Below are 26,057 nucleotides of genomic sequence, written 5' to 3'. Positions count from 1 at the left end.
CTGCTTCATCCCCTTCATACTTGGTGCCTCAGTTCCCAGGCTCCCCAGGATCTGTAAAGGAAAGTGACCACCATGGTAAGCACCATTTACACTTCCAGAAAAGTATAATAATCCTCCCCACCTCGATGTTCTGACAAGGCTTCCGAAGCACCTACAGCTTTTATGCCAATAACATTACTGTCTGGTTCTCTCAGGAGCTGCCTCAGAGTCTTCCAAGGACCAAGGAAGGGAATGATGATTTCATTGCAAACATGACACTTCTGTGAGAGCACAGAGGCATCGCTAGGATGGATGGTGGTGAAGAAAAACGGTCATTATTTCCTAAAGTAGTCAGTTCACACCAGGAGGTGTGAACCAGCCGTTCCCTTCAGGCCAGCCTTCCGAGGCATTCACATCAGAAAGCTACCTCACCCTGGATGTGCAGAGAGGAGACGTGCAACTTTTGGAACGTTAGCATCTCAGGCAAGTCCCCTTGGGGATTTTGGCCGCAAGGAGCAGAGAACAAACCCGTGTATGTGAGGCAATAACTAAACCAGCAGGATTCTTGGTGTCATGCAATCCGGGAAGGGCAGGAGGAGGAGAGCCACCTGCCCCCAGCAGCCTCTAGTTTTTCCCCATGAGTGTCCTCCGGATGGTGTGCACACTTGGTGCAAGGGTCCTGTTGCTCAGTTGGCAAGCTGCTCACCTGGGCTAGTGGTCTTCTATGCTGCAGGGCTGCACCAAAACCACCCCAGGAATAAAAGCTGCCCAGAGAGGAGGCCACCTCGCTTGATAATCCTCCCACGTTGTACCTGCCCAGACTTTAAGAAAAAGCTGGTATGCAGACTGTGAGTCAGATACAACTTTCTCTTACATATATTCTTCACGTCAGCTCCCCTCGAAGCAGGGACAGTTGACTTCGAGATGAGATAGCGTGACCTCCACCTTTCTGTTTGTATAAACAAGTCAAGCCCTGGCTCTCATTCCCAGGCCAACTTCTTGGGAAGTTGTTCCTCAGCACTGTCGCTTTTTCCATCTTCCTAAGGCCAGACTTGAGATTCTCACAAGCAGCCCCAAAACCTGAAGTCCCTACATTCCTTGGCTCTTTGCCCCCTGATGGAAAACTGCAGGCCCGGCATTCCAGGCTCCATTGAGGTAGAGAGGTCATGACCCAGGGGAAGGCTGAATTGCACAGCCGCTGACACAGTGGTGTATTTGGGGTGATTTGGGTACTGAGCCCTCACATACAATTTCTGGGAATCGGGGCAGCCAGCACCTCCTGGGGACCCTCTGTCTTTACATCACATGGAGGAAACCAGGAAAGCTGTGTGGGGGTGCAGAGCCTCACAGCATTACTATGTCTTGAGGCCTTTGTTTCAAACTGCTGGTGGGCTCCCCAAAGTTCAGTGTATCTGTAGTGGGGACTCTCTGTCCTGAGATGTGTGAGTGGCCTCACAGATGGTTTGAGGAGAGACTTTGGAGAGAGAGCTAAGACATGGCGGGCTGGTGGTGGAGTGGGAAGGAACGAAGGTGTGAACATCTCATGAGGATGTCCCTTGCTCTCGGATAGGACAGCTCGGCATTGGAACCACAACAGCTTTCCATAAGTCCATGTAGGCATGTAGGCATTTATTTAATGCACTGTTAGTAAAAAATACCAACATTTTAGCTGAAGCTTGATGTGTTGATGGTAGGTGTCAATTGGAAAACAGTCTTTAACAAAATTGGTAAAAGCCCAACAGTGGACAACACATGATACATCCAGATAGCACAACAATCTCTAGGCCTCGCTGGGTAGAGTGTGGTGCTGGGGCAGCTGAGTGGAGGAGAACCGAAGCCTCCAGACAACTAGAGAGCGCTGTGCACTGGTGGCCAGAGTCAGTGACCCAGGCTGCTCCGCTGTAAGCTGGGCGCTGCTGCTGCTGCTTTCAGCTCCCAGAGCCTGCAGCGCTCTAGCTGGCTGTTCACTTTTGCAGCCTTGTGCATTCTCTGTAAGTCACACGAGCATGCGCACATGCACACACACATGTACACACACATGCAGAGGCATCCCCAAACTCTGATTTTCTCCCATAGTTTTGGTGACGCCAAGAACCACTGTCCCACGTGTCTCATACTCACCTGCTGGCCTCATGTAAAGCCACAACTAATGGGCAGAAGAGCCGGGCAGTCAGTTCTGTTCCTACAGGTGGCTCCGAGCTCCCTGCCAGGCCCATCTGTCCAGCTGCACTTGTGACACACCACACGGCAAGCGTTATGTCCCTAGAGCCCTTCCCTCTTGACCTCATCTGAACCTTAGATGGGTTCCAAAATGCAGAGAAAAAATTAAGCTCATTAGACAAACTGTCAAAAAGATTCTAAAACATCCATCTTTGGTGACAGCGAAAGGCAGCCCCTTTGTGGTAAAATATTGAAGAGCATACTTATTAGTGGTGATGCCAAAGCAACTGGGGTGGTTGTGAGTGCTTCCTGCCGTGCACCCCGCCTTCCTGGTGACCCCGCTGCAGGGACAGCTCAGTGCCTGGGGGACCCCATGTGCCTTGAGGGGCAGGCAGATGAGGAAGGCCTACGAGAGGCAGCCCCTCCAGCCCCCTCCACACCCATGCTCTCCAGACCTCCTTCTCCAACCTGGGAGGGACCTCCATCTCCTAGAAGGTGATGGTCAGGGCAGAGGACATAGGTCTCTCTGATGGCAAACAGGAGGTTCTGGGTCACCTGCCTTCATGAAGCTTCTCCAACAGCTCACGGGGAACCCTGCCTGGTGGTCACTTGTAGGGCTCCACCTGCCGTCAAGATGACTCTGACCCTGACCCTGACCTTGACCCCATCCTGTGTGGCTGTGTTTGGCCACTTTAGCAAAGTACCAGAGACCAGGTAGTTTAAACACACAAAATTCATTCTCCCCGTTTTAGAGCCCAGGCATCGGAGATCATGCTGCTGTAGACTGGTCCCTTCCCAGGGCTCTCTGCCTGGAGTGCGGATGGCCATCTTCTCCCCGTGTCCCCCCCCTCCCCAGTGGCTGTCCCTCCATGTACCTGTGTCCTCACCCCCCTTCTTATAGGGTCACCAGTCACCCTGGATCGGGTCCCATCCTACTGACCTCACTTTACCTTAGTGGCCTCCACATGTGTCATGCCCTCTGGGACTGGGGGTTGGTTAGGACATCACACACGAGTTCTGGGGGGACACAACTCAGCCTGCAACATCCCCAGGTGTGGCTCCAGCCAAGCTGGAGAGACTGTCATATTGAATGCCACCACCCTTGAGTGTGCCTGTCTGGGTCGGGGGCTGGACCCCCCTCGTTCCTATCAACAGAAGCTGCAGTACAGCCAGAGACAGCGTCTCCAGGCACACAGTACAGATCAGCACGAACAGAGCACTGGTGTGAGGCTGGGTGACCGCAGGGCTGCAGCGCCCTCGGCAGAGAGCTGACCTGGCCCTGCACCCCTCCTGGGGCTGCTGGGGAAGAGAACCCCCATAGGTAGAACTGAGCATCAGGGCTGCGGGTGGGCACCAGAGTGCGGCTGGGGGCGCTGGCGCAGTCACCACCCCAGTTCAAAAACATTTTGGTTTGCATTTTGTCCTATTCCCCACTGAGTCATCCGTAACTTTGGGTAGCGAAATAGAAGCAAAATAATTCTTTGGTTGCTACTTCTACCTTCAGTGGGCAGTGTTTCTTGCCCTGGGGTGGCATATGCAGAGCATTTCCTAAGATGTGTATTTTAAGTGACATCTGGGAGGCGTAAAATATGAACTGAATACTCACCGTAACAGGACTTACACATCTCACAGAAATATTAATGACCTCAGCAAGAGACTGAAATTAATATTATGACAACCTATTTCTCCAGCAAAGTGCACAGAATCCTGGGGGAGTCCGGAGTTTTTGAAGCCACCAGACAAACGTGGCACATTTTCCTAAAGCCTCACTTTGCTGAAAAGTTTGAGGGAAATAAACCTTTAAAAAACAGGAAGACAAACATTGAAATTACAGAGTATCATGAATTTCACGAGAACTTTCAGATAGAATAGACTTTAAAAATTTTGCCCTTGGCTCCGACAGTCTATCTACAGGTTCCCTGTGACTACTGTAGCCTTCTCTGCTAACGGAGACTAGTGAAATTTTGGAAGCACTTCCTTTACTATAATATAGAATCTAATAGGATTTGGTGGCCTCTCTGGTTCCAAGTAATAGCGGGGAAGGTACCTCAAGTAAGTGAACAATCTGTATTTTAAAATATTTGTGGGCCTGGCCCTTCCAGATATATACAGAAGGAAAAAAGAAATCTAATAATGTTTCCAAGGAAATCCTTCCGTGAATTTGCTTCAATACCTGGGTAAGAGGTTTGCACTTAGCATCGTCAGGGATGACCTCACAAAAACTGTGCAACATTTCCTCATCTTGCTCACATTCTTTGAGTAAGGAATCTTCGCAGTGAATGCAAGGCTAAACTTCCAAGACTACAAAGTAACATAAATTTTCTATTTTTGAAATTTTGGTATAATTTATTATATATGAAAGAATACATGTTTATTATAATAATTCAAAGATTATTATGTGATTTTTAAATTCATGCATTCAAAGAATCAGGGACATAGTGGACCACAGCCAGTTTTATTGTCTGAGACCTTTACCAAGTTTTGTGTAGTGGCCTGGATTTTATATGATCATATCAACACTGTACTATTACTTTATTGCCTTGACTCATTTACATAGAAGGGTCACATTGTAAGGAACGGAGGCTCACTAGTTGCTAGTGTTGGCCTCATAGCAGCGGTTCACACACCAATAAAAAGACAGCAAATTAGCCAACTCCCTCTAAAGTGTACGTGTTTGGTGAGTGTAGCTTTATAGCCCTTGGTTGTGAAACTCTACTGAGGTAAATCATCCACGTCGTGACAACTGTTTTCCTCTAATCCCATGATCCAAGGACAGAGTCTTTGTCCTGCAACAGCTGACTAAATTCCATACAAATAAAACCCATAGAAAATAAGCACGTTTGGCAGATTCTATGAAACCACTGGATTTAAGTATTGTTCATATGTAGTTGCTTCAGAATGGAAGGAGGTATTTGACTTGATTTTTAGTTCCCGTTCCAAGTCGATGGGTTGAGTTTTAGAATAAACTAGCCAATGGGGACATTCACCACTTCCATTGGTGTGTGTGTGTGTGTGTGTGTGCACGTGCACGCACAAGCATGGTTGCCACAAACAAAGCCAATATTCACTGGTCTTGCAGCTGTGACTATGTACTTTAATAGGTTTAGAGACAATATTTTGTAGCCAAACATTGGAACATACACAATAAGTACTAGGGTATACTCACCAGGACCATAGAATGGCATTTCAAAATAAGGACTATTCCAGAAAACTGGGAATTATGGTTTCCTACCCCTCGGATGTCCCCATTCTGACTTCTTCCTCAACATTTTCTATCCATTCTCAACCTGTTCAAGTTGCTTGATTTCTTCCCTCTCATCTGCCTTGTTTGACTTCTCTGGGGCAAGGACAATGACCACACTGGAGTGGATTTGGGGGTGGAATGGGTACTTTGTGGGTAAAGTCTGTGGCTATTAGGTGCTAAGTGAGAAATAATAGGTAATTTAGATCAATAAGGTTGACAAAATTGGACTGTGAAGACCCACATCCCTACCTAGGAGTATGGAGGTGAGGGCCAGTTCTGAAGGCGACCCTGGAAAACTTCATGGGCTTGCCTTTTTCATGTGGTGCTGTGTAGGGATGGGGAAGTGGATGGAATTGGAAATTTCACTGAGTTACTCATTCTTATGCCCAGGCGCCATTCTCAGTGTTGCCTAGAAAAGAAATTCTTGAAGGCGCTATTGTAGTTCTTGTTGAATGCTGTATAGATCAGGGGGTTAAAGAAGGAGTTGGAGTAGCCGAGCCAAAGGAAGATGCTCTTCCAGATGGCGGGGATGTCACAGGAGCAGAGGGGGCTGATGAGCTCTGTGGTGAAGAAGGGGATCCAGCAGAGTGCAAACACCCCAATGAGGATGCCCACCATCAGGGCAGCTTTCTGGTCTTTCTGTTCCCTCCACGTGTCCCCTTCTGTCTGGAAGGTGACGGTGGTGTGGCGGACAGTGAACACCATCTGGGGCTGCTGAGTAGAGGTCTTTGCCTGGAAAAGATAAGCAGAAGCTTCATGAAAAGCCAGCTTCTTTTTATTTTATTTTATTTTATTTTATTTTATTTTATTTTATTTTATTTTATTTTAATTTTTTTTAGATTTATTTATTTATTCATAGAGATGCAGAGGGAGAGAGAGAGAGGCAGAGACACAGGCAGAGGGAGAAGCAGGCTCCATGCACCGGGAGCCCGATGTGGGATTCGATCTCGGGTCTCCAGGATCGCGCCCTGGGCCAAAGGCAGGCGCCAAACCGCTGTGCCGTCCAGGGATCCCTTTAAAGAAAATTCTAACATAAAGTAGTCTCAAAGATTGTGTAACAGTCCCAAACCCACCCACCTTGCATACATATGTCTAGCATATTTCTATTCAGCTTCACCTGACCTCCTATATGCACTGTCCTTTCTTTAGGATTTTCTCAGAAAAAGCAAAGTCACAAGGTAAAATTGCCAGATAAGGAGTCAAATCTATAGATTTTCAATTAAAACCCTGGCCTAGAGTTAAGGGCTATGATTTAGAATTTTCTAAAGAGAGAAAGTAAAAATAAAAATTATTATGGAATTTAGAACTACGTGGGAGTATTGAATAAAATTCTTCTTGTCCTAGACAAATCTGTACCATGAATGAAGTTCATCGAAGTCTCCTCAGATGGGGAAAAACGGATCCTTAAAAGTAGAAGGATAGAAAAGAGAAGAGCTATAGAACACAGCTATGAACATTTTAAATATAAAAATATATTTTTTTATAAATATTTTTAAAATATTTTTATTTTTATTTTTTTTTCCCAAATCAATTTCAGAAGCTCTTCTTTTTGTTAAATTTTATTTATTTATGTGAGAGAGCATTTGTAGAGAGAGAGAGAATCTGAAGCAGATTCTGCACTGAGCATGGAGCCTGACATGGGGCTGAATCCTACAACTGGGAGACGACGACCTGAGCCAAAACCAAGAGTCTGATGCTTAGCTGACTAAGCCACCCAGGTGCCTCTCAAAGCCCTTCTTTTAACCCTGAGCCAGACTTAATAAAAAGAAAGGATAAAGGACCTATATAAACAAAATCATGAATGAAAGAGGAGAGATCATAACCAATACCATGGAAATACAAACAATTATAAGAGAATATTCTGAACAATTATATGCCAACAAATTAGACAAGCTGGAAGAAATGGATAAATTCCTAGAAACATATAAACTACCAAAACTGAAACAGGAATAAATAGAAAACCTGAACAGACCCATAACCAGCAGGGAAATTGAAGCAGTAATAAAAAAAAATCTCCCAACAAACGAGAGTCCAGGGCCTGATGGCTTCCAAGGGGAATTCTACCAAACATTTAAAAAAGAACTAATAGGGATCCCTGGGTGGCGCAGCGGTTTGGCGCCTGCCTTTGGCCCAGGGCAGGATCCTGGAGACCCAGGATCGAATCCCACGTCAGGCTCCCGGTGCATGGAGCCTGCTTCTCCCTCTGCCTATGTCTCTGCCTCTCTCTCTCTCTCTCTCTCTCTCTCTGTGACTATCATAAATAAATAAAAATAAAATTAAAAAAAAACAAAAAATAAAAAAATAAATAAATAAAAAAGAACTAATAGGAATGCCTGGGTGGCTCAGCAGTTTAGTGCCTGCCTTTGGCCCAGGGTGTGATCCCAGGGTCCTGGGATCAAGTCTCACATCAGGCTCCCTGCATGGAGCCTGCTTCTCCCTCTGGCTGTGTCTCTGCCTCTCTCTGTGTGTCTCTCATGAATTAAATAAATAAATAAATAAATAAATAAATAAATAAATAAATAAATAAAAACTAATACCTATTTTTCTAAAACTGCTCCAAAAAATAGAAATGGAAGGAAAACTTCCAAACTTATTCTATGAGACCAGCATTACTTTGATCCCAAACCTCGGCAAAGGTCCCACCAAAAAGGAGAATTATAGACCAATATCCCTGATGAACATGGATGCAAAAATTCTGAGATACTAGCCAATAAGATCCAATAGTACATTAAAAGGATTATTCTCCACAATCAAATGGGATTTATTCTTGGGCTGCAGGGGTTCAACATCTACAAACCAATTAACATGATACACCACATTAAAAAAAAAAAAAGATAACCACGTGATCCTCTCAATAGGTGCAGAAAAAGCATATGACAAAACATAGCATCTTCTCTTGATAAAAACCCTCCACCACATAGGGATAGAGGTAACATACTTCAATATCATAAAAGCCATATATGAAAGACCCACAGTGAATATCATCCTCAATGGGGAAAAACTGAGAGATTTTGCCCTAAGGTCAGGAATATGATGAGGTTGGCCACTCTTAGAACTGTTTTTCAACATAGTACTAGAAGTCCTAGCCTCAGCAATCAGACAACAAAAAGAAATAAAAGGCATCCAAATTGTCAAAGAAGTCAAACTTTCACTCTTTGCAGATGACGTGATACTCTATGTAGGAAACCCAAAGACTCCATCAAAGAATTGCTAGAACTAATACAGGTTTTCAGCAAAGTTGCAAGATATAAAATCGATGCACAGAAGTCTGTGGAATTTCTATACACTAACAATGAAGCAGTAGAAAGAAAAATCATGGAATTGATCCTGTTTGCAACTGTACCAAAAACCATAAGATATCTAGGAATGAACTTAACTAAAGAGGTAAAAGATCTATACTCTGAAAACTGTAAAACACTTGTGAAAGAAATTGAGGAAGACACAAAGAAATGGCAAAACATTCCATGCTCATGGATTGGGAGAACAAATATTATTAAAATGTCTATGCTGCCCCAAACAATCTATACATTCAATATAATCCCTATCAAAATACTACCAGCATTTTTCATAGAACTTAAACAAAAAAATTTTAAATTTGTTTGGAACCAGAAAAGATCCTGAATAACCAAAGTAATATTGAATAAAAGCCAAAGCTGGAGACATTACAATTCTGGACTTCAAGTTATATTACAAAGCTGTGATCATCAAGCCAGTAGGGTACTGGCACAAAAACAGACACAGAGACCAATAGAACAGAATAGAGACCCCAGAAATGAATCCTCAACTCTATGGTCTATTAATCTTCAACAAAGCAAGAAAAAGTATCCAATGGAAAAAAGTCTCTTCAACAAATTGTGTTGTGAAAATTAGGCATCCACAGAAGAATGAAACTGTACCATTTTCTTACACCATACACAAAAATTAACTCAAAACGGATGAAAGATCTAAATGTGAGACAGGAATCCAGAGGAGAACACAAGCAGTACCTCTATGACCTCAGCCACAGCAACTTCTTCCTAGACACCTCTTTAAAGGCAAGAGAAACAAAAGCAAAAATGAACTATGGGGACTTCATCAAAATAAAAAGCTTTGCACAGCAAAGGAAACAGTCGACAAAACTAAAAGACAACTGACAGATTGGGAGAAGATATTTGCAAATGACATATCAGAGAAAGGACTAGTATCCAAAATCTATAAAGAAGTTATTAAACTCAACACCCCCAAAATACTCAAATAATACAATTAAGAAATGGGCAGAAGACATGAACAGACATTTTTCTAAAGAAGACATGCAAATGGCCAACAGACACATGAAAAAATGCTCCACATCACTCAGCATCAGGGAAACACAAATCCAAAAACCACAACGAGACATCACTTCACACCAGTCAGATTGGCTAAAATTAACAAGTCAGGGAACAACAGATATTGGTGAGGATGCAGAGAAAAGGGAATCCTTTTACACTGCTGGTGGGAATGCAAATGAAAACTTTTTTTTTAAAAGATTTATTTATTTATGATAGACATAGAGAGAGAGAGGCAGAGACACAGGAGGAGAGAGAAGCAGGCTCCATGCCGGAAGCCTGACATGGGACTCGATCCTGGGGCTCCAGGATTGCGCGCTGGGCAAAAGGCAGGCGCTAAACCACTGAGCCACCCAGGGATCCACACAAATGAAAACTTTTAACTCAAAAAGTTAAAAATAGAAACCACCCTATGATCCAGCAAGTCCACTAGGTATTTACCCAAAGGATACAAGCATAGTGATTCATAGAACTTAAACAAAAAAAATTTTAAATTTGTTTGGAACCAGAAAAGATCCTGAATAACCAAAGTAACCTGCACCCCAATGTTTATAGCAACAATGTCCAGAATAGCCAAACTGTGGAAAGAGCCCAGATTTCCATGAACAGATAAATGGATAGAGAAGATGTGATGTATATGTATGTATATATACTCACACAAAATGGACTATGACTCAGCCATCAAAAAAATAAAATCTTGCCATTTGCAATGATGTAGATGGAACTAGAGGGTATTATGCTAAGCAAAATAACTCAGTCAGAAACAAACAATTATATAATTTCACTCCTATGTGGAATTTAAGAAACAAAACAGAGGATCATAGGGGAAGGGAGGGAAAAATAAAATAAGACAAAATCAGAGAGGGACACAAACCATCAGAGACCCTTAACTCTGGGAAACAAACTGAGGGTTGCTGGAGGGGGGTAGGGGGAGGTGGGGCAATGGGGTAATTGGGTGATGGGCATGGAGGAGGGCACGTGATGGGATAAGCACTAGGTGTTACATGCAACTGATGAATCACTAAACTGTACCACTGAAACTAATAATACAGTATATGTTATTTAATTGAATTTAAATAACATTTAAAAATAAAGAAGAAAAAAGAGACTTATAAGATGATGTCAACCCACCTCCCCCTCTCTTAGTCCTCCAGTAACTGAACTCCATGCTTCCCAAAAATTCCATTTAAGATTAACACTGGGGGCACCGGGGTGACTCAGGGATTGAGCATCTGCCTTCAGCTCAGGTCGTGATCCCAGGGTCCCAGGATTGAGTCCCACATCGGGATTCCTGCAGGGAGCCTGCTTCTCCCTCTGCCCGTATCTCTGTCTCTTTCTCTCTCTCTCTCTCTGTCTCTCTCTCTCTCTGTCTCTCATGAATAAATAAATAAAATCTTTATTAAAGAAATAAGATCCACCTTGTTCTCTGCTCAAAGTGATCGTGTCTGGCCAGCACAGCTCTGGCCCATGCTAGTAAGCAATAGATTCAGCATTACCCTTTTATGCTAGATCTTTGGTAGTAGTTTCATCATCCTTTGCCCAGAGCAAGGCCCATCTCTCATGTTGCCAGTTCCCATCTCAGTGTCTGAGAGAGGTTAGGTTCTCAGTATGTATTTGAAGAAAACTCAGCAGACAAAGAAGGAAGAAGTGTTGGGATTCCCTAGGTAACACAGCTAGTTGGTGGTAGAACTGGATTTAGAAACTTTAGCACCTGCTACCATAGAAAAAAATCAGGAAACCTGGTTTATAATTCATCCTTCACAGTAACAGTGCAGCTCTGAATCATTTGGAGGTCTTGCAACACCAAGGAATATTTTCTTAACATTATATGGCAGAGAGAGTGAAAGCCTGCATCACTTCATAGTAAGCTCCACATGACAAACCTGACTGCTTTTCCTTTTTTTTTTAAAGATTTTATTTATTTATTCATGAGAGACACAGAGAGAGAGAGTCAGAGACACAGGCAGAGGGAGAAGCAGCCTCCTCCCAGGAAGCCCGACACAGGACTCGATCCTGGGTCTCCAGGAACACACCCTGGGTCGAAGGCGGTGCTAAAATAAACGCGAAACTGTTGAGCCACCAGGGCTGCCCTGCTTTTCCTTTTCAAGCTGTGTTTGGTATTGACTGCAAACCATTTACATAGATAATTCCCTGCATGGAGGGTCTTCATAGGGGGCTGCTGTTCTTGTTCCTGGCCCAGAGCTGGGGTGGATTCTCACACATGTGGAAGCTCCAGGCAGTTTGGTGCTGCCACTGCTCAGAGCCATCAGCCCTCTTTGTTCAGGATCTAATAGATCAGGTTTCCCAAATCTGGCACTATTGTCATTTTGCTCTGAATAATTTTTTGTTGTTGCAGGGGCTGTCCCGTGCATAATGCAATGTGTAGCAGCATCCCTGGCCTCTACAGAGCCAGCATCCCTTGGCTCTCCCCCAAATGTTGATAATCAATTAAGTCTCCAGACATTCTAAATGGTCCCTGTAGGGTCAAATCACCTCTGGTTGAGACCATTGTTCTAGATAAAAGGACAGGTAGCCTCTGACCCCCTTTCCCTTCTTCTAGAATGATGCACTCTCTCCCCCCTTATCTACACCTCTGGTCCCTCTGAGCTTGATTGATTGGTTATTGTTAGAATTAGCTACTGATCTGGAAAACACAATCATATTGCAGCACTCACAATAGGTGTCTATGTCCCTCACTAGAGGGAGCTCTTCATGGGCAAAGATGATGTCTTTATCATTCTTTGCTCCTTGCACCAAGCCCATAGTATGTGTTTAATATGCTTAATTGAACTTATGTTATCCCAGAGCCAATAAGAGAAAAATGAGGCTGTGTAGATTTCTGATCTAACTTGAATATGTGAATTAGGTTCAAGGGATCACCTTGGCAATGAGAGCTGGTCAGGGGAGAACAATCCCCATATCCAGTTGTTATATATTTCCTGAATCTGGAGTCATCGGGTTGGGTTATTAAACAGTTAACGACAAAACAGGCAAGCATGGTGGAGAGAGGATAAGAAAAGAGCCCTCACAGTTGCTGTAGATTGTTTTGCTGAAAACGCCACTTGTAAAGAGCTGGGGAATTGTCTGCCTTAGATTTTTAATTTCCTGCTATAGCCTGTTAGGAAAGGCCAACAAGTGATCCCCCCACTGCATACAAAAGCCTGATAGGCCTGGGGATAGACCCAGAAAGTAGCCCCACAGGCAGTGGAAGTAAATAACAAAACCAGGCTCCAAAATAGCTAAACACCTTGATAATCTTGCTTCAGGGGAGGAGGATGAGTGGAATAGCAGGTTGTAATCCAGGAGATACTATGTTTTTGCAGAATTGGTGGCTTTAATTTGCAAAGAAAAAAGAGACTGGGCTAAAACATTAATCTGTTTTGCCTGATGTTTAGCCATCTTTCTGCCAAATCACGTCACCATCTGTCCCTTCTACTCCTCCTTGAGCACTCCACTCTAGGTGCAGCAAGCTGCAAAGTTTATCTAGTGGAGCCCCAGACAACTGACTTCATCAGACCTTCCAAAGGGTTTTATGGAATCACAGAATTTTAGAGCCACGTGGGACCCTGTGGGGGTATGTAGTCATTTTATATATGGACACAATCCACCAGAGATGGTAAAGGCCATTATTTGCTCTGTGATGCTGAGCACGTTGGTGCAAAGTCTCTGATGCTTTCTCCCAGTCTACGGCTTCCCCTTTCTCCCTCCCCTCTCCCCAAAAGAAAACTAAAAAGTTCACTTTCTACAAACTTTGGAGTGAAAGCCTGAAGGAACGCAGTGAAGTATTTACAAGGATCTCCGTAACACCCACCTCCACAGCCTCCGTTAAGGGCGAGACGCTGTTGGTCTTCCTGGAGCCCACGCACACCTTGGCGGCCTTGTAGATCTTCCAGTACACGAAGAGCACCACGCAGAGCGGCAGGTAGAAGGCGCCCACGGTGGAGAACACGGTGTAGGAGGGCTCGCGGCTCACCTGGCACTCCTCGCTGCCCTCGGAGTAGGTCTCCCCCCAGCCGAAGAGCAGCGGCGCTAGGGAGATCACCGCGGAGAGCGCCCAGGTGAGCAGGATCATAACATTGGAGACGCGCCTGCGGGCGCGGAGCGTGTATTCCAGGTGGCGGGTGATGGACCAGTAGCGGTCCAGCGCGATGGCCGTCACATTCCAGATGCTGGCGGTGCAGCAGAGCACGTCGCACGCGATCCACAGCTGGCAGAGCCGGCGACCCAGCTGCCAGCGGCGGCCGGACAGCTCGTGCACCAGGCTCAGTGGCATGACCAGAGCCGCGACCAGCACGTCCGAGATGGCCATGGACGCCACGAGGTTGTGCGGAACACGGTGGAAGGTGCGCACACGGAGGATGGTCGCCAGCACCAGAAGGTTCCAGGAGAAGGTCGCGGCCACCAGACAGCCCAGCAAGGTTAGCACAAGCACACCGAAGACAGAGAGGAGCGGCGGGCTGGGGCGCGGGTCTTCCGAGCCGGTGCCGAGGCTGCTGTGGTTGGTCTCCGAAGGGGCCGGGGTGAAGAGGGAGAAGTAGGTGAGGTTCACAGGCGAATCCATCGTCGGGTCGGGAGGCCAGCCCAGGGGGTGTGCAGGAGGGGCGTTCAGGAAGACGGTGGCCCCGGCGCGCACAGCCACCCTGGACGTTTGCAGCCTCCGCCTGGCGGCAGGGCTCCTGGGGATGGTCGACCAGACCGGCCCCAGCCTCCCGCCGGGCAGCGGCCGTGGGAGACGGCGGGGCAGGGCGGAGAACGCTGGGCTGCGTCTGGCGGCCGGGGCCCTCCTAGGCTGGCGTGCCCAGGCTCCCACCTCGGCAGGGACGGTGGTCGGGGTGCCCAGGGCGGGCGGCAGCTGGGCGTCCCTGGAGCGTCCCTGGAGCGTCCGGGCGCCGGTGCGTCAGAGCAGTACTCTCGCCTCGTCGCCTCCCTACCCGCCCGGCTGCCCCGGCGGCAGGCTACAGCCTCAACTCCGAGCCCGGGGGGCGGGGGGCACGGAGGGCCCCCTTTGTGGGGCCTGCCTTCTGCGATCGCCCCCTCGCCGCCAGCCCCTCCCCGTCTGGGGCCGCGGCGCGGGCGCGCCCATCCAGACCTGCCTCCTCGAAGTGGGGATCCAGCCTACGTACGGCGTCAGCTGATGAGGTCGCCTCTCCCCGCCTCTCCCCGCCGCGCGCTGGTGCTGTCCACGGTGCTGCCGCCTCGCCCACCTGGGCGCGGGGCCGGGCGCTGTCCTCGGTACCGGCCCTGGTCCTTCTCTCTTCGAGCGCTTCCCCGGTGGATCGAGGTTACCAACGAACCCTCCTGGAAACGTTCCTCGGGCCCCCCCACCCCCGCCCACCCATCCACGTCCTTCCAGGGGTGGTCTGCATACCTGCAGTGGGTTCTCAGCTTTCCACGGGGGCTTACATTCCGTATACGTGTTGGAGTCAAGCGTCTAAGATGGTATCGGCGGCTTTTCTTCTCCTGAAGATGACAGTACATGATTGCGTCCTTCCTACACAACACCTGGTGCTTCCCCCTAAGGGGTAGCTTTCCTTTAAGGAAAGAAAGGCAAAAAAGAAAAAAGAAAGAAAGAAAGAAAGAAAGAAAGAAAGAAAGAAAGAAAGAAAGAAAGAAAGAAAGAAGAGAGCATTTACTGTCCTTCCTAGAGAAGGCTGAGGGAACCACAATGTTTCAACTATGTCCTCAGAATCACAGAGAAGCTGCAGTCTTTTCAATGGTCCCCATTGGATTTGCTTCCTTTGAGGGGCAACACTGGGTACCAGTTGTTACAAAAATCCGTCTTGTTGGAAAGAAAGAGGGCGTGTTTAACTCTTTCCCCACATACACACTTACAACTATATACACACCCATAGTAATTGGGAAAAGATCAAAAGCTCCGACCCAGAAGTTATGATGGAAAGCACTCCACAGAGGGAGACATGGTATCACAAGATAAACTAAAATAAGAGAGACAATATGATAGAAAGGAATATAAGACGGTGTTAAGAATTTTTAAAGTGCATGTAATTGAATCCTAGGCATTCAAGTGGTTGGCCACAAGTTTAGCCAAGGTTTTTTTTTTTTAACTATTTAAAAATGAGGAATATGTTTTGTTACAAGATTCAATTTCTAACAGAATGCAATAAGTATCAGGAGAATGCACCGAGAAGAGAGAAGCTCCTTCACTGGGACCCAGCGGGTGACGCCCGCTGTTATGAAATGTTGATGGAAATACTCTTCATTAAATATAAGATTATTCACAGAGCTGCTTCACCCAAGATGCCTTAGACACAGCTGATGGTGGCTTCCTGTGTACAGTGCTACTGTGTGTGGCTCTAGCTGAGGGGAAAACTTGTGTTCATTCAGAGAACATTTACCTTCTTGAAGCTATAGAAGCAACAGGAATAAGATGTAAACTATGAATCTTCATCTTTGAAACAAATACTCTGAACAATTCTACATTCAGTTTTAGGGACCCATGACCTGGAATAAGGGTGGCCTGCATATCCAGTAGACAGCAGACCTTGATGATGGTATCTCCTGATACAGATCTTAAAAGGCATCATGGATTGCAAGCATATTCCTCACTGGCGCTGTATGCAACAGCTAGCAGTCTGCATTGACAGTTAGGTAGAAGGCTGTCAAATAAGGGGCCAAGCAAGGGATAACTGAGGATATTTTGTAAAAATTGGAGTGTCATATAGATAAGAATGCAGTCAAATGCTCTCACAAAGAAGAAATCCAATGGGGTATTTCCAGGAGAACCAAATTTTTTGAGAAATTCTGGTTTATCTCTAAGAAACAAAAAGAGAAATCAGAACATTTCATTTTTTTAATCTTAGAGCACGGCCATAATTTTAACTTGAAAAAAATATATAAACAGGTATAGAACTCCCACCTGCCATAAAGCACCCCTGAAATGTCAGTTTTGAGGAGAATTTCTTGGTTTACCACCTACTGACTGAATTGTGGTCCCGTCTCCTTCAAAATTCTTGTGTTGAAGTGTTAACCCCCAGCACCTCAGAATGTGACTGTATTTGGAAATAGGATCTCTAAAAAGATGGTGAACTTAAACTGAAATTATTAGGGTGAGTTGCACTGGTATCTTCACAGAAAAAGGGAATTTAGACACACAAAGGGATACCAGAAATGTGTGTACACAGAAGGAAACCACACAGGAATACAGCAAAAAGGTGGCCATCTGTGAACCAAAGAGAGAAGCCTCCAGAGTAGCCAAACTTGATGACACCTTGATCTTGAACTTATGGCCTTCAGAACTGTGTTAAAAAAATAAATAAATAAAAGGAAATTACTGTTGCTTGAGCCACTCAATGGGTGGTATTTTGTTATGGCAGCTCTCATAAATGAAGACACCATCCAACAAAAAGACATATGCAAAAAATACAACCAAGATGATACACTGCATGGGGGTTTTATAGACACAATGACAAATTACAGGCCATCTACTGAAACACATCTTTATAAAATGTAGTATGTGCCCATGCTAGCAATAACTAGGTGCAAGTTCTGTTGTCTGTTGAAGTGCCTCAGAACTCATGAGTCAGCCATATGATTGGCGTATAGAAAAATGTTGATTGTACATTTTTTTATAACAAGAAGGTATGCATCTATTTGATATAAGTAGGAGCTTAACTGCAAACTAAGATTCTTTTTTTAAAAAAAGATTTTACTTATTTATTCATGAGAGACAGAGAGAGAGAGAAAGAGAGAGAGAAGCAGAGACATAGGCAGGAGGAGAAGCAGGCTCCCCATGGGGAGCCTGATGTGGGATTTGATCCCAGGACCCCAGGATCACGCCCTGAGCCAACGGCAGACACTTAACCACTGAGCTACCCAGATGTCCCTACAAACTAAGATTCTTAATTACAAGTTTAAAAATGAGAAAAACTGGAAAATGCAGAACATGACCTTATTCTGCCCTACTTGCAAGGATGGGAGGGATAACATTTTTCCTACCCACCTAAACTATTACAGTTTTATAAGATTCATAAATCATTAAAGCATTATTGTTATACAAAATCTATATTATAAACCAGGCATCAGGGGGATCCCTGGGTGGCTCATGGGGATCCCTGTGTGGCTCAGCAGTTTAGTGCCTGCCTTTGGCCCAGGGTGTGATCCTGGGGTCCTGGGATCGAGTCTCACATCGGGCTCCCTGCATGGAGCCTGCTTCTCCCTCTGCCTGTGTCTCTGCTTCTCTCTCTCTCTCTCTCTCTGTGTGTGTGTGTCTCATGAATAAATAAATAAAATCTTTTTTTTTTAAATAAATAAAATCTTAAAAAGAATAAACCAGGCATCAAATAAGTATCCCTGTATGATCATACCTCAAACAAATTTTAAGGAACGGTTATCTCTATTTTATTTTATTTTATTTATTTTGAGAGAGAGAAAGAGAGAGCATGAGAAAGGGGGAGGGGCAGAGAGAGAGAGAGAGAATCTTGAGCAGGCTCCAAGCCCAGCATAGAGCCTAAATGTGGGCTCTATCCCATAACCCTGAGATCTTGACTTGAGTGAAAATCAAAGTCAGACACTTAACCAACTGAGTCACCCAGGTGTCCCTATTATTCCCACTTTATAAAATGGAGTCCTAGAAATGAAGGAACTTGTCTAAAATCACATGAGATTTGAGCCTGAGTGTGGCCCAAGTGTGTGCTCTTGATCAGCATGTTTTACTCTACTAATAATCAGGATTTCACAACAGTTAACCACATAGGCTAAGCCTTTGTCTTCATTAATCACTGCTATAACAAAATACCACAAACTGTGGCTTATACAACAGAAATTGATCTGCTCATGGTTCTGGAAGTCTGAGATCACAGTGTCAGCATGGCCAGGTTCTGATGAGAGCTCTCTTCCTGGCTTGCAAACATTTGGAGAGAGAGAGAGAGAGAGAGAGAGAGAGAGAGAGAGAGAGAGAGAGATCTTTCTCTTCTAAGGCCACAGTCCTGTTGGATAAGGGCTCCAACCTCATGACCTACTTTAACTGTCTAAAAACTATTTCCAGATACAGTCACATTGGGAGTTAAGGCTTCAACATATGAATGGGGGGATACAATTCAGTCCATAGCAGACCTAAGATACCACTTAATGGTAATGGAAAGACCAAAACAATTTAAAGTACTCAGTGTTATTCCCAACCAATTTTTCCAAAGGTGATAGAAGATAAAAATAACCAGAGGAGCCATTCTGCATGGTCTTTTAAAGGCTTACCTTCTCCACATGCTTAACAATGGCCACAAAAATCCAAGCTTGCTGTGTTGTCAAGAAGAAAATGGAATTGGATCATGGATAGAATGAATAGCATGCACCTAGGCTACATTTTAAGAGATCATGGTCCTCACACTTTTAAAACAATTGCTTACCCCTGTTTGTATATAAGAAGTACAGTTTTTCTTCATCTAGTCTACTTAAAAGTAGAAAACAACTGCAAGTCACAATATACTGACAGCTGAAGAATATGGTGCTGGTGGAGATCTTATGCTTCATTCAGAATGTCTCAAACTCCATACACATTCTATGACCAGAAGAAGAAATGTGCTAGTTCTAGATTATATATGATAGAGTGTGTTTTTCCCTTTTTCAAAGGATAAAAGAGTACAAATAGAAGTTATTTTCAGCCTAAACCCCCACTGACTGCCTTACGTGCACCTGCAGTACATGTGCCTAGTTTGGAGACTGCTAACTATGGGTCATTCTCAGGGTCCATCAGGATAGGACAACGCACATACACTTGGTCAGGGAGAACAGATAGCAAGAGTGACAGGTCATCATTCAAAGCAGCACCAGGACAGTAAAACACCTGCTACACCCTTTTAGCTTGAGCACAAACTATTGGCCCCTCATCCTATGTCATCCTGAGTGAACTACATGAACTGGTTGACTATTCCAGTCACAGCCAATTCATTAGGCTGAATAATTAATTCCTCATGTCAGACAACTTCTCTTTATTGTTGTTTTCCTATCACACCCAACAGAGCCTAAAATGTATTAGGCCCTATAAATATTTTCTGAGAGAACAAAATCAGGAAAAAAAGATCTCCCAAGTAAACTACTGTTTTTCATGTCTAATGTAGGCATAATTAAAACTGAGTGGAAACACTAACATAAAAATTAAGAAAATGTCTAACCTCAGAGCAGTGATGCTGTACTTTTTTTTTTAAAAAAGGCACAATTATTCTGAAGAAGGTGAAGTCAAGAATAAATAGATGCTAAATTGTTATCGAAATCTTATAAAATAAGATCAGGACAGGGTCATGGAAGTCGGGGCTCTCGCATAATATTGTTCTCCCCTAACTACTGCAACAAATGACCAGGTCGGAGTGACCAGCAGGAGGCGCCCATTCACAGTGAGCTATGGAGATTGTGAATGGAACACAGCAACCATGGAGCCTAGATAGATACCTCATCAGCAAGAGTATAGCACTCAAAACAAACCAAGCATGGACAATGAGGAGGCTGATGGTAGATAACACTAAGAAAAGAGCCACACTCTTCTGCCCAGGGATCACACCAGAACCACTTCTCAGGCTCAAAACCTATGAGCTGAAGGAGAAGGCAGGCACCTATGATGAATGACCCTACAACATAGTACTAGGTGTACTCAGTAGAAATAGCCTTGGTCCTCCCCTCAAAGAGCTGACAGCTATATTCACAGGTAACTGTGCATGGAGGATAGGAAATATCTGGACCTTCTGAGGACTGTTGGACTGAGGACTGTTGGACACATTCTGAATTGACACTGAATCCAAAGTACCACTATGGTCTCCTTGTCAGAGCAGGAGCAATTGGAGTCCAGCCAATAAATGGAGGCCTGATCAATCAGAGTAGATGCACTGGGTCAGTGGACCTTTCCTAGTGGTTATTTCTCCAGTTTCCAAGTATAGAATTAGAATGCATTTATGATAGTTGGCGGAACCCCACATTGGTTCATTGCCCTGTGTGATAAAATATATTATTATAGGGAAGGCCAAGAGGGAGACTCCAAAACTCCTCCCCTACCCGGCAGCCAAGATAACAACACAGCTGAAGGGAAATGGCAGAGATTATCACCTCCCCTGTCTTACCCGCATGCAATTACCTACTTAATCCCTACAACATCAGTTGGATCCTGGCAGATGACAATGATCCACCACAAACTTAATCAAGTATTATTAGCACAGTTATACAGCCCGTGCAGGTCCAGCTGAACTGGCATATCTGCTGGAGTGGATTAACACAGCTTTCAGTACCTGGTATGCAGACACTGATCTGGCCTCTGAGCTATTTTCTGTTCCCATCAGACAGGACAATCAAAGCAGCTCATACTCGCTTGAAACAGCCAATGGCAAGCATCTATGTTCTTGCTCCAGGGCTACATTAACTTTCTTCTTTCCTTCATGAAAGGGTCTGAAGGACCCCGAATCATCTAGATTAATGGTTTTCAAAGTATGGTCAATAAACCCCAAGAAGCCTCTCAGGCCCTTTCAGGAGGTCTACAAGGTCAAAACTATTTTTATAGAAACATTAAGATACTGTTTGCCTTTTTCACTGAGTTGACAGTTTCAGTGAGGGTGCAAAAGTGATGGGTGAGTCAACCTGTAGGCACCTGAGCACAGATCAGAGCAATGGAATGGAATTATAGCAGTAATCACTGGCACTCCTGCCCTACACTCAACAGGAAGAAAAGAAAGAAATGAAAAGAAAAAAGAAAAAAGAAATTTCTTTTCTCAAAAGAAAAAAATGCCAGTTTCACTTAAGTATTAAGAATTTTTCTTAAGAATTAACTATATTAAATTACATTAATTATAGTAATATAATTTATATTATAATCAATATATTAAGTTATATATTATTAATATTAAATCTTGGCCTTTGGATACACAGTTTTTAAAAGTCAGTGTAACACATTAGAAGGTGTGCATACAGCATTTCCCATATGCACCTAAAGAAGATGATTGTCTTAAGGAAAAGGACACGTGTGAGTGTTTGAGTTGAAATAATAGCTTTTTTTAAAAAATGAAACATCATTTTTACTTGAAAGAACTACTGACAGATAATAAACTTTCATTACTGAGTCCTGGGTGTTTGGCAGATATTTTCTCAAAACGAATGAAGTGAACCTTCATGTCAGGCAAAACAACTGATAGTGTTTGTTACTCATAATAAAATGCGAGCTTTCAAGTGAAAATTAGAATTTTGGAAAACTCATATCCACCACGGTGAACTTGACAGCTTCCCAATACTTAAGGACCTTTCTGATGAGATTGGTGGTGTATTAACAAATGTGAGTTTTTGACATTATATAATGAAATATGTCAACATCTGAAAGATCTGGATAATTCAGTGAGCCAATGACCAGTCCATGATGCTACAAAATCATAAAGGGATAGAGGATCCATTTCAAAAGGCCAAATAGACCAATGGACTTTAATCTAACAGAGTATAATGGATTTCAGATTCTACCTCATAACAAACCTTTAAGAAACTACCACATATTGAGTTTTGATATACCACCACAGGAAAATATCCATAATTATCTATTATAGACTATTAAAATACTCTTCCACTTTTCAGCTATATATTTCTGTGAGGCTAGATTTTCTTCATAAACTTAAACCAAAATAATGTATCACAACAGATGGGATGCAGAAACAGATATGAGATTCCAGCTGTCTTGAAAAGATTTGCAAAAATGTTAATGCTACTCAAATTTTTTTCAAAAATATGGTTATTTTTCCTAAAGACATGCCATTTATGTAAACATATAATGGGTTTGGGGCACCTGGGTGGCTCAGTGGTTGAACGTCTGCCTTTGGCCCAGGGTGTGATCCTGGGGTCCTGGGATCAAGTCCTACATCGGGCTCCTTGCAGGGAGCCTGCTTCTCCTTCTACCTGTGTCTCTGCCTCTCTCTCTGTCTCTCATGAATAAATAAATAAATAATCTTCAAAAAGCATATAATGGGTTTATCATTTTATTGCTAACAGATTAATATGTAAGTATGTTTTAAATTTGCCTGTTTCAATTTATATTCCAGTGAATATACATAGATATGACTCATGTAAACAAAATCTCTTTGGGATACTCAATCTTCTGAAGACTGTAAAGGAGCCCTGAGACCAACACTGAGAAGTGCTGTTGTCAGCATTCATCAGAATGTGACAATGGCCCACTGTGTTAGTGCAGAATATCGATAGAACTGGATGGTGGTATGCTAGTCCTTGGTAAAGTATGTGTGCTGTAACAGGTAGGGAATAAACCTTTTGAGGATCCAGACAGTGGCTGTATCAGGGAAGATGTCAGGGATCCAGTTGTCTGGGACATGGCAGGAGCATTCCTTCCAACGTAAAAGAAAAAGTACTGCATCTGGGACTTCCCAGCACTAAAAGGGAAGCATAGTTCATGGTAGACATTTTAGTGCCACAGGAGATCCATTCTACACTTGAGAGCACTGCTCTGATTCATATACCCAGTGACATGAAAAGGCTGCCAGCTGTGGTTAGAGCTAAGTGCAGGAGAGGAATCTACCAGAGGTCCCGGTGCCAGGGAGAGTAACTCTCCTGCTTGGGCCCTGAGATGGCAAACCTTATGGTACTAGATGCACGTGGAATGGGAAAAGACTGCATGTAGATTTTGTAGTGGACACCAACACAAGAGTGACAGTGTCAACTCCTAGGGTTCCGATACAAGGTCATGCCATGTGCACAGAAAGCATTATACCTTTGGAATAGCAGCTTGTGATGTGCTAGGCTTCAGCAGAGACAGAGCACCTGAGCATGAGGCATTAAGTGGTGATAGAACAAGATATAACCACCATGACCTGATTCTTGCAGAACCACCCACAAGATTGGGTGGGCCCAGCAGCAAAACAGCATAAAATGGAAAAAAAAAAAGATGCAATTAAGCTCCACAAGCCAGTCCCCTAGGCCACCTTGTCACCTGTCATTGATGTATGAGCACCTATCCTTAAGCTGCATGACTAGCTGATGGGGTGTGGGAAAAGCAGAGAGTGGTTCAGAGAGATGGGTCAGCTTGGTGTTGGCACAAGCCAGAGGAAAGACCTGGGGCTGCTCATGGCCCTACTCTGAGGTGGCTCTGACTTCCGAATAGATGGAGCTCTGGGGGGGTGCATCAGATCATCCATTTTGTGTGGAAAGTGAAATGTCCCAAAGTAGGAATATATGAAGACTGGTGAGCAGGATCTAAAGGCCTGGAGGGTGCAATATGGGGAAGAAAGTGGCCTGTGAAAGCAGCATGTGGATAAACCAAAGGGAATACATCCAAAATGGGAATATCTCTATCTCCTTCTAAATTACGTTTAACGTGCTCCAGGGGGCAACCACGTGGAATGAAGTCCTGAGGTCCCAACGGCAGAGTGGCCCAGCCAGCTGGGGACAGCCTCTATCCCTGGCAGATCCAGTGCAGGACAACAATTGCATGGAGAAGCCATGGTAGGAAGGGAAGAAAACCATGAAAGGTAGAACAGTGCAGACTCTTCCCTATCAAGCCTGGTGTAGTTACCGTCACTGCCTAGTATCTACCTTGCCAATAGCAGACACCAATCCTGAACCCCCAAACTGGTACCATCCACTGAGGGGATCGACCAACCACTTGCCTAGTGGCCCAAACTGACTCACATGGGAACCAACCATGTGCAGAGGGAGGGCAGCTGCTTGGCTGCGTATGTGGATGTGTCCTTCTCGCCTGCGGGGTCTCGGCCAGCACTGCTCTCCAAGGACTCACATGAGTTCTGAGCCGCAGATACCGAGTTCCACATAACAACCTATTGAACCAATATCTCCACTTTACAGTCAGGGCATATCACCTTATCTGTGGATAGTTCCCTGGGTATACTGGCACATTCACCGTGGAATATTACACAGCACTGAAGATGAGTGGACAGTGCTATGTACAACTATGACAGATCTCTCAGGATCTTGAGCAAAGGATGACAGACACAGAATTCCACTTAATATAGGATTCCATTCATAGGAATCTATTAACAGGAAAATGACTCTAGGGCATCAGAAGTCAGGATAGTTAGCCATGGTGGGGCAGTGATGAGGAGGGGGTAGTATTCTAGTCCTTGCTGCCCACATAGCTGTGCCCACCTTGTGAGCTTCTTTCAGCTCCACATGTATGGCTTGTGCATGTTTTGTGTATACGTTATGCTTCAATAAAAGATTAAAAAGATTCAACCGTAAGAGTAGCTCATTATCTTCCAGTTTGAAGTATTCTCTTTAATTACCTCCTCCAGCAACAGTTACCTTCAGCAGAATGGAAAACCCATGATTATTACAAAATCATTTATTTAAAAAATATTGAGGATGTCACAGATTTCTCTCCCCTTAAGCAATATTAAATTTTGCCCTACTTCGGTAGGTCATGATAAAATTTTAAGATCATAATGCCATATGCCTATGTCAGCCATCTGCTGCTCTGGGTAGTATTTTATAGTCATTTAGAAATGATGTAGGGAACCAAGAATGTGGTTCGCTACAGGTGACTGAGGGCCTGATGAGCAGGGGTTCCAATCGGGATTACCACTTGGCCGTGGCCCAGGGTTAGAGCAGCGACAGCAGCCTCACCCAGGACTCAGCTCTCTCTCTGCACCCCACTGTCCTCTGCAGGCTGGCTCACCACCTACCTTCTCGCACATTGCCTGCTGCACATCCAAGCATCTCATCCATTTACCAGGAGAAAGAGGAGGTTAACGAAGGAGTGCCACGATCTGCTGAGCTCTGCTTGCATACTCTGCACCTACACTGGTGACCCCAGAATGAGGATCCCCCCCGCCCCAGAATGCCACCACAGGAGCCTTCTACTCGAGAATTGTGTAACATGGCCAATGCTTGCTGCAAAAGCAGCTAGGACATCTTGTATTTAGCTTTCTGGTCTGTAGAGCAGAGGACAGAGCGGGGTTGGGACTGCCAATTAAGTGGGGGAAATTAAGATGATTGCTGCTCTATCATGTGATTTCCCTCCCCCCTCCCGTGCTATTAAATAACTATGTACTCTAGCGCTCATCATTTCTAAAACTCAAGATCTTGACCCTTGTGCTGGCATGAGGAACCCTGCATTTCAGGGGACAGTAGTGCATCTCACTGCTCAGGGAGCATTACCGTCTAATGTCAGGGGCGTGAGCTCCATCCTGCGGATCTGCCAAATGGTGCCTTCACCTGGGGCTGAGGGTGGAAGCGAGGCTGCACCGCTCAGGCCGGTGCTTCACACTGCCGCCTGCGCTCAGTAGAGAGTCAGGGCGTCTTGTTCAAGAACCAAGAACTCCTGTCGTACAGGAGGTACGACTGCAGGTGCGGTTTCTGTGTCTTCCTTGTCTTGGGGCCCCTGCCACACTCTCTGTGCCCCATTAAGCTTTATGAGCTACAGGCGTTTT

General features: G+C 44.7%; 1 protein-coding gene across 1 annotated transcript; it reads right to left on the bottom strand.

Moving 5' to 3' along the window:
• Window positions 1–5,202: 5,202 nt before the first annotated feature.
• HTR5A (5-hydroxytryptamine receptor 5A) lies at window positions 5,203–14,809 on the bottom strand. Its single transcript, XM_038559222.1, has 2 exons — window positions 13,499–14,809; window positions 5,203–6,115 (listed from the first exon to the last, which is right to left on the bottom strand). The coding sequence occupies exons 1-2, from the start codon at window positions 14,246–14,248 to the stop codon at window positions 5,783–5,785; spliced, it is 1,083 nt and encodes a 360-aa protein (XP_038415150.1). The 5' UTR covers window positions 14,249–14,809; the 3' UTR covers window positions 5,203–5,782.
• Between the last annotated feature and the right edge of the window lie 11,248 nt (window positions 14,810–26,057).

The sequence above is a fragment of the Canis lupus genome, chromosome 16, assembly GCF_011100685.1.
Source record: "Canis lupus familiaris isolate Mischka breed German Shepherd chromosome 16, alternate assembly UU_Cfam_GSD_1.0, whole genome shotgun sequence".
Taxonomy (NCBI): Eukaryota; Metazoa; Chordata; class Mammalia; order Carnivora; family Canidae; genus Canis; species Canis lupus.
This window is presented reverse-complemented; position numbering and strand designations above follow the sequence as displayed.

Bases quoted from the DNA above. Each gene is read 5' to 3' on its own strand.
- HTR5A (XM_038559222.1), bottom strand. From the start codon at position 14,248: ATGGATTCGCCTGTGAACCTCACCTACTTCTCCCTCTTCACCCCGGCC. The intron at 6,116-13,498 runs GTGGGTGTTACG...TATCTTTTCCAG, and splicing joins CCTTAACGGAGGCTGTGGAG to GCAAAGACCTCTACTCAGCA.